The sequence below is a fragment of the Chiloscyllium plagiosum genome, chromosome 4 (genome assembly GCF_004010195.1).
Source record: "Chiloscyllium plagiosum isolate BGI_BamShark_2017 chromosome 4, ASM401019v2, whole genome shotgun sequence".
NCBI classification, from domain to species: domain Eukaryota; kingdom Metazoa; phylum Chordata; class Chondrichthyes; order Orectolobiformes; family Hemiscylliidae; genus Chiloscyllium; species Chiloscyllium plagiosum.
Genome location: NC_057713.1, coordinates 105,425,137 through 105,434,811, shown reverse-complemented (window position 1 = coordinate 105,434,811; position 9,675 = coordinate 105,425,137). Strand labels below are relative to the sequence as shown.

The 9,675-nt window shown below is 39.4% G+C and overlaps 1 protein-coding gene across 2 annotated transcripts in view; it reads left to right on the top strand.

The window, feature by feature from the left end:
- Window positions 1–9,675, top strand: part of itga9 (integrin, alpha 9) — a 371,784-nt gene that overhangs the window by 35,713 nt on the left and 326,396 nt on the right. Inside the window, exons 1-2 of one of the 2 annotated variants that reach the window (XM_043688826.1) lie at window positions 7,255–7,576; window positions 7,664–7,787. Coding sequence is in view for 1 of the 2 variants with exons in the window: in XM_043688825.1 (XP_043544760.1) it covers window positions 7,664–7,787 (124 nt within the window). In the remaining variant the exon portion in view is untranslated. Of the gene's footprint in view, window positions 1–7,254; window positions 7,577–7,663; window positions 7,788–9,675 lie in introns of those variants that run through there. The other variant, XM_043688825.1, reaches the window with a different exon arrangement.

Here is a 9,675-nt window from a genome sequence, read left to right as displayed (position 1 = left end):
AAGAAGGGCTTATGCCCGAAACGTCGATTCTCCTGTTCCCTGGATGCTGCCTGACCTGCTGCGCTTTTCCAGCAACACAGTTCCAGCTCTAAGGAAGGATACACTTGTTATAGCAAGAGTGCTGCAAAAGCTCATTGTTCAAATGAAGAGAACAATATTGATATATGATAATTAACATCAATGACATGGTCAGCTTGTGAGACAGGATCCAGATGTGTAGCCTCACTTATTTGATGTAGAATTGACCTTTTCTTATCATTGTCTACCTTCAACCCATATTCCCACTTTGTGAATTCTGCATTGGGTGTAGAACCATGCAAAATTCCTCCAATCCTCAAGATGAATTGATTTTCTACATACAATTTGGCTGTATTGCCTTTCCTAATCTCAGTGTGGTCAATAGGAAGAGATTGCCTCTTGTTTAAAGGCTAGTTTCACAATTGCTTGTCAACCAGCAGGGATGCCATTCAGCTGCCTGCCATTAGCGGAATGCATATTCAGCAATTGTTCACAGTCAGTTAATTAGCTTTAAAGCCTATTTCATTCATTTTCTTGTAACTAAAGTTTGTAACAACAAGAATGCAACAACACTCAGAATTTAAACTTGAATCAGCATCTTTGCTGCTTGTCGATGAAATGACAAGCTTATGATCTTGTAAGTGCTCTTTTACATGTTGAATTTCATTTCACTCTCACACTATTTACAGCCATGACATTCCTGTCTTCATAAATTCTGTGGGCAGTTCATTCCATCTGCTGCATTGCATTCTCTTATTTCCTGACCCTTTGAGAGTTATTCTAAAGTCTGTTGAAGAACAATGTGTACAGGAAATTGTCTGAAGACAATAAATTTGGGGTTATATCTGATTTACTAAGTCACTCGAGGTTGTACTTGTGGTTTATAGTGAATACTTTAGTGTTTCATGATGTGTGCACTCTCTGTCTTCATTTGTCTCTCCTCTACTATCTTTCTATCTTTGTGCTAGGTCTGCCTTCACTCTCTCAGCACCTCAGATTTAGTATAAGGAGATCTATTGAGCGATCACATCTGATGACAGGTCAAATTACTGGCAGCAAGACCCAGTGGAATGAAAAGCAGATGATCAAAGCAAACAGATAGTACAACCGGCTGCAACTTATCAGCTGGAGTTGGAAGCATTTTCAGTGCTGAAGACAGTTCAGAAAGATAATCAAGAGACTATTCCTGAACCTTAGAGGTCTGAGGTGTGAGAAACTTAAGAGGCTTGGGCTGTTTAACCTCAAAAAGATGTAACTGGGAGGTAATCTTACAGTAAATTGGAATAGTACATTGAATGATAAAGCTAAGTCTGGAATATTATTTTCTGAAAAGAAATCATTCAGGCAGTGTGTGCAACACTGGCTGGGCCAAAATTTATTGAACATCCTTAGTTGCCCTTGAGATGGTGGTAGTGAGTTGCCTATTTGAATTGATGCAGTCCACATGCTGTATGTGGGTGCACAATGCCATTAGGGAGGGAGTTCCAGGACTTTGACCCAATGACACTGAAGGAATAGTGATATATTTCCAAATCAGGAAGACTTGTAGCTCAGGTTGAGGTTTTGGATGTAGGTTTGCACACTGAGCTGGAAGGTTCATTTCCAGACGTTTTGTTATCCTACTAGGTAATATCCTCAGTGGGCCTCAGGCAAAGTAATGCTGAAAATTCCTGCTCTCTGTATATATGTTTGCGTTTCTTTGGGTTGGTGCTGTCCTTTCCTGTGGTGATGTTCTTTGTTGATAGACTTCCGTTTGGACTGAAATTTGTAGTGGTGGTCCCATGAAGCTCCTGCACTTGTCCTACCAGACAATTGTGACTGTGTGTGAAAGGTGCTTATGTAAGCACCTTGGGTGAGTTTCTCCAGTGCATCTTTTAGATGAGACACACTGCTGCAACTATGCATCAGTGATGGAGGGAGTAAATTTTTATAGATATAGCAATTAAACGGACTGCTTGATCCTGGTTTATTGAATGTTGTTAGAGTTGCACTCATCCAGGAAAGTGGGGAGTATTCCATCACATGCCTGACTTGTTCCTTATAGATGTGTGATTTATTTGCGGCAGGTTTCCTAGCCTCCGACTGGCTCTTGTAGCCATTGTATTTATAAGTCTATTCTAATTCAAAGTTAAAAATCACACAACACCAGGTTATAGTCCAACAGGTTTAATTGGAATCACACTAGCTTTCGGAGCGACGCTCCTAATTCAGTTTGTGGAGAATGGTAATCTGCAGGATGTTGATAGTAGAGGATTCATTTGTTATACCATTGACTGTCAAGAGACAATGGTTAGATTCTATTTTGTTGGAAGTGGTTATTGCCTGGTACCTGTGTGGCACGAATGTTATTTGTGAAATTGTGTGTAGGACAAGGGAATACAATTTAAAACTGCTGTATGTTTAGATTTTCATTTGAAGCTACAAGTCCTAACAGTTCTGATTTTGCTGTGCCCATCAGAATTTTGAGTATCTGCATTGTTGGGCTCAGTTATTTGCATGGTCTAAAAAATAGATTCTTGGCCCAGTCTCATCGCGTGGCAAATTTGGGGATAATGGAGTATTCAAAGAGGGCCTGTGTAATTCGGAATGAAGGTTGTTCATTTTACTTGAAAACAAATAAGTTAGCGGATGAAGATAAAGTAGATGTTTTTCTCATCCTAATGGGACAAAATGCTTTTGAGGTGATGTCTGACCAGTGTTGCTGGCAAGACCATAGTATTGTGGCTTATTCTGAAACTAATGAAATTCTGAATTTGAATTATGGCGTTGCTAAAAATAGGATTGTACTTAAATTGTACTCCATGAAATGAAGGAATTGCCAAGTGAGACTATTGGAGAATGTAATCTGCAGTTCAAGAATTTCAGAGGCTCGTCAACCAGATTGCCGTGGGTGATCAGCTTCACTGCTTCCCCTGCTATTGGGATTTGTAAATTTAAGTTAGTTCATTTAATGACTGTGTTTGAAATTAAGCATGTTAACTTGACTGGGTGCGCAACAGCAATTTTATTTACAATTGTGAGCAAGGCCTATTGCTGGGTCCCGACCTACATCTGCTGGAGGTACACCAATGGGGAATCTTACAGCAGATGTCCAATAGTGGGTGTACTTGGGAGGTCAGAAGCCCATTGGGAGGTCCACAGCACTTGACAGGTGGAAAAAAGTGAGTGCTGCTGAGGCAAGTATGAGTGTGAAAGCATCTGAAAATGGAGCTACTTTGCTATGTTGTGTTTCTAGCTGACACTGGTCTGGTCAGACTGCATGGTCAAACCTGGTTTGATCAATTTTTTTGCAGTTTGGTTACCACTATGTTCAGTCACTGACCATTTTCACAAGAGGCTACCACTGTACTAAAAACAACCTTATGTTAATTACAAAAAGGGCACAAAAAGCATAACTGTTTTGCCCTCGGGTTGTTTTACCCTCGTGTATTTCGATAACAAAAATTTATTGTAACATGGTTGCTGAAATGGGGACTGTTTCTAAAGCATGACCATTTAAACGTGTATTGGCTGTAATGGGAGTACATCGCCAATACGTTAAATGCTGTTTCTAAAGTGTGGTTTGTCTATATTGCGAGGTTGCACAAGAATGCAACGCTCGCATTACAGAAGAACTACCTGTATATACGAACTGTTTGAAATGGTTTTATGGGGCCCTGTTGTGGTGCAGAGGGACCACTGAACCGAGAGGCCTGGGATAAAGTCCCACCTGCTTCTGATGTGTGTAATTACATGTCTGAACAGGTTGACTAGGAAGATGGGTAGAACAGTTTTATTACAGTTACCAGAAATAAAAATTCAAACCTTTTGCCCTCAACTTACCATTCTCATAATTAAGTGAAGAACCACCCTGTTTGGCTGCGTACGGACTTTGGTCCACACCATGGCAGGGGAAAGTAAAGCAAACGTAGGTTTGGAGGTTATCTCTGAGCTACTATGAGCCCCCAGACTCAGCAGGGACCAATCCAACACTAGTAACTCTAGATGAAGACTGAATTGACTGAGTTGACTGTCCATCATTGACAAGTTTGTAGCCACTGTAATCGTACGTCTGCCTCTGGCAAACAGCATATTTCAGGAGCTGGTATAATGGTATGCAACAGCTTTCCAAACTCCTCCCCCCTGCCTCTGAAGCTGTCTCTGTAGGGTTCATAATGGTTCACCCCTGTTGTGAGGCAGCAATTACAAGCTTATTGAGCCACCTCAAATGACGGACATAATGTCAGCTTCCAGAAAATGGCCCCACTTTTCTGAGGAAATTGAGACTGGAAACTAATTGCAACTACTCCTCCCTTGTGCTTCATTTCCATAGTTGTCATCGCCTGTGCCTATGCTATCTGGAGTCCTAGGACTGTCTACCTTAGGAAACCTGGATGATTTTCCTTTTGCAAAATATTCTGTGTTTACCTAATTGCCTTGAGAATTTCCAAGTGTGCAGCTGTCACTTTCTTACTAGTTAATTCCAACACCTTCACCACAAGTGTCAAGCTAATTACTTAATTGTTTTCTCTCTTCTGCCGCCTTGAATACAGGGGTAATATTTGCTCCTTTCCAGTTTGATCGGATCTTTCTATCATCTAACAAGATTTGCGTAATTAACACCAATGTGCATCCATCTCAATAGCAACTTTTGGTAAGGGCTTTTGCCCGAAATGTCGATTTTGCCTGTCCTCTGATGCTGCCTGAATTGCTGTGCTCTTCCAGCACCACTGATCCAGACTTTTGGTAAAACCCTAGGAAGAATCGACTTGGAGACTAACCTATCACTGCACCAATCCATTCAGTACCACTTCCCTAATGATTGGAATTTTACCAAGTTTTTCTTTGCAGTGGCCAAATTTACATGCATTACTCAGACTTTTTTTTGTAATCTTCATAGTGAAGACACAAACAAAATATTTATTCAATACAGTCATTTCTTTATTATCCACTATTAATTCACCATTCTCCCTTTCTGGATGATCAAAACTCAATTTAATTACACTTTTCTTTTCAAATATACATAGAAACTCTTGTTATCTGTTTTTACATTTCTAGCTAGCATCCTCTCATCCTCCAAATTTAATTCTCCTGATTTAATTATTTTTCCCATTCTTTATATTCTGATCAATTATCTGACCTGCCACTCCTCTTTACAAAATGATATGCTTTTTGCTTAAGCTTGAAGCATTCTTTAATTCCCTTAGAATTTTTCTTTATAATTCTTATTTTGAGTTTTCTGAAATATCCCTTGTAATATCTGGCAGATTATACAGATCTATCTCCTAGCTTAATTCCAATTCAATTTAGCTTCCCCAGCTTTCATGCATGTACAGTTGCTCTTATTTACATTTAAAATATGCAAACCTCTCCCTTTCAAGCTAGATGTAAAATTTAATCATACTGTGGTCACTGCTACCTAGGAGTACCTTTTTAATCTGAGGTCCTCAATGTCCCAAATTGAAATGTCGAAATGAAGTTAGCACGACTTTTGTACCATATTTGGAATGCACAGCTTGAAAGAATGCTGGTAGCAAATTCAGACAGGATTTTTATTTTAAAGAGAAATGGATAAATATTTAAAGGGAAAAAGTTTTCGGGTTATGGCAAAAGGGGAAATTACTGTGATTCATTGGACTCTTTCAAAGAACTGGCATGAGCACAATAAATGAGCTGTTAGGTGCACAATTTTATGTTTTTATTATTTAAATGTTATGTTTAGGTTTAGCTGTAGCAGGTTACAAATATTTTCTTCTACATTTATTGTAGATAAAATGTCATCTATTATCGGTCCTCCCTTCAGACATAATGTCCTGCATGGTACGTCCCAATAGCAATATTGCTTTCAACTTTTAACTTGGTGATAGTACTCCCACTTCTGATTCAGAAAGTTATAGATGTAACGTTCACTTCAAGACTTAAGCATACAGTCTGGACTGATATTTCTGTACGTCAATGGCTGTACTGCATTTTGGACATGCTGAAGATATTAAATATTCTATAATAACGCAGGATATTTAATTTTACTGACTGGTTTAGGATTCTCCACTCAGCAGTATATCCTCCCTTTCCTGGTAAATTTTCTGAAAAGAAAGTATGGTCAATGACAATATCTTAGGACAGCTGAACATGTGATTCAGACCCAGATTTTCCTGTTTTGGTGATTACTACCCTACCACTTCACCTGATGAAGAAAAGGACTTGAACTGCTGCTGAAGCACTAATAGAACAATGACCCCCTTTCATTGGTTGCTTCTTACCACTAACAATCTGTACAAGTTGGTGTGGTTACTTTTGTAACTTAGTGGTTTTGTTTTACTCTTTCGTCTCTTTTATTTAAAGTATGCCTGAAAATAGTGTTACAGACATTAAAATTATATTGGATGGTTTTAGCCTGCATAATCTGTGTGAAGTGAATTCCAATTGTAATTGATTTTCGGTGGTAATTATTGACATAATACTATGACTGAAGTTTGTATAGCCATGCAGTCCCATGTACGGACAGGGACTTGCAAACAGAATACAGATTTTCTAAAATATGCTTTTTGTTTTTCATTACTAATAACCATTTTATCCCTCTGAATATTTATGTGGATTTGAATTTTCTAAGGCCTTGAATAAATTAATTGAACAGGAAGGTAACAGTGCAAATAGAAAAGGAAACAGGTGACTGAACCACATTCTGTCAACAAAGTCTTCCCAATACATGTGGAGGTTTTTCTGACAAAATCATAAATACTAAAATAGAAACAGTTCACATCCTTACAAAGGATGTTGACCTCCCTAGCCTGTATATGGTTTACAGCTCCTGGCAGTGAGCCTTGCTGGGAATTTCCACCACAACATTTTTGATCAGTTCCTGTAACTTCACCGGAGTATCAAAATTGCAGATCAATACATGAATAGAGTTGTGCCATCATACAGCATGGAAACAGACCCTTCAGTCCAACTCATCCTTACTGACCAATTTTCATTTGGCCCATATCCCTCTAAGCTTTTCCTTTTCTCTTCATGTACTTGTCCAAATGTCTTTTAAATATTGTAACTGTACTTGCATCTACTGCTTCCTCGAGCAGTTCATTCCACATACCTTTTGTGTGAAAAACTTACCCCTCAGCTCCCTTTTAAATCTGTCTCCTCTCACCTTTAAAAATTGTCCCCTCCTTTTGAACTCCCTTATCTATGCCGCTCATGATTTTATAGATCTCTATCAAATTCCTGATCAATCATTAAATACTAAGAGTACATGGTGGGAAAGTGGACATAAAAAGTCAGTGTGTTGTAATGAATGTACTAATGAAAATCTAACCAGTATTTTGCTCTGAGCCCATTTTAAGTTTCTAATGTTAGTGCTTGTGGACAGTTGAGTTTTTATTTTACAAATTTGAGTGCATCTATGCAAGGTGACAATGTTGTGCAGTAAGACTCGCAGTTCACAACACTGTCAGTTATAGACTAGAGTGTCTAATTATATTTTATATGTGGCATAGCGAAATTGAATGAGATACATTTGACATGGACATTTCACAATGGTAATGATTGTTGACCAAAACAGAGTGACCAGAAATTGAGGACAAAGGTAAGATTTCTGCTTGGGAAATACATGCATTATGCAATTTGTAAAATTTATGTGTAAGTGACAAAATTTAATTTTACTTGATTTTAGGCATGTGCACATCGTTGGAAGAATATACACTATGAGTCAGATCACATCTTGCCTCACGGAGCCTGCTACATCATTCCACCTAATTTGTCTAGAAAAACTAAAGAACTACTCCCCTGTTACCAAGGTAAAGTTCTTGATATAATTATTGCCCATGGAGAGACTAACTAATTTCAACCTTGGGTTTAGAAGAGTTTGTATGTTTAGTAGCGATTCTCTACATATCCAGTTCTCCGTCACCAGTGGCAGAGAGGTATGAGAACAGATACCTTCTCTCAATTTTTAACTTCGTATGGGCTCTGGATGGGACTGATGGCTGTTGATTTTGAACCGTCTGACTCAGGTTCCAAAAAATAGAAAGTTTAATGTCATTGTTTTGGTATTGCCTGTGTCTGAGTGAACCTGTTTTTTTTTACTAGGATCAGAACCAATATAATCATAGCATCCCTAGTGGAGAAGGAGGCCATTCAGCCCATGGAGACAACATTGCCCCTCTGAAGAGTATACCACCCAGACCCACTTCCCTACTCTATTCTTGTAATCCTGCATTTCCTATGGCTAAACCACTTAGCCTGCACATCTTTGGACACCATGGTCAAGCCACCTAACCTGCACATCTTTGGGAAGTGGGAGGAACTGGAGCACCTGGATGAAACCTATGCAGGCACTGGGAGAATGTACAAACATCACACATAGTTGCCTGGGGCTGGAATTAACCACTGTGGTCCCTGCCGCTGTGAGGCAGCAGTGCTAACCACTGAGCCACCATGCTGGCCCATAATTTGTATGCAGTGAAAATGTGTTTCAATCGAAAAGTAACTTCATTGCTCTGAAAATTTGGCATTATCATAGGTGCTATAAGAGTTATCTGTGGACTTAGAAAATGTACAGACCTTTTTGTGAGCAATTTGCCTTGATCTTAACATTTGTCTAGACAATGTCACGGGGCAAAATGTATGCTCTGGTCTGCATTAAATTATAACAATAAACATACAGGATACCTACGCCTACTGTCCAACCTCTGACATTACATCTTTGGGCCTAGGCAACACAATGTTCAGTGCAGGAATATTTTTCACTGGGCCTGTATATTTGGAAATTAACTTTAATAATGCTACTGTATTATTGGTGGTTTGATCTTGTTCTCTATGTGTCCATCAGATATTAATACAAGCTCAGGTTGGCATCCTGTCACCAAGTCACCACCTTTTATTTATACGTGCATAGTACTTGGCACTGGGCCTGCTTCTTCAGAGCCAATTCTAAGTGAACAGAACCTTTGACATTCCTACTTTTTAAAAAACTTTATTTAGCAGTACAGTTTATAAACAATTAGCATTGACAGATGTATACAGAGAAACAGCAATTTACAAGGGAGAGGAGTGGCAAAGCCAGATCCCAAGCCTGACACTCCTACTTATATCTGTCAGCCAGGACTCCCTGACTGGACCAGGTTAACAGCCCCCATCAAGGAACTCGTATTTTGAGGTCCACCTGGCTGACCACGTTACAGTCACTACAGTCTGAATTCAAAGTCCTCGGGACTTACTTTTTGATAACAATTAAACCTTACTATCCAAGGCTGATTGTTGGAATGGTTTTGAGCTAGATAGTCGATTTTTAGACCTGCCTGACCCAGCAGAAGTTTTGAATGAAAAACCAGACAAGAGACATCACCTTTTAAGTAGTACTGCCAAAATAAAATCAGCCTACATTGCAATTCCACATTGAGAATATTTAATTTGGTTTGTTCAGATCAGTGATTAGATTAGATTAGATTACATTACATTACAGTGTGGAAACAGGCCCTTCGGCCCAACAAGTCCACACCGACCCGCCGAAGCGCAACCCACCCATACATTTACTCCTGACCTAACACTTTGGGCAATTTAGCATGGCCAATTCACCTGACCTGCACATCTTTGGACTGTGGGAGGAAACCGGAGCACCCGGAGGAAACCCACGCAGACACGAGGAGAACGTGCAAACTCCACACAGTCAGTCGCCTGAGGCGG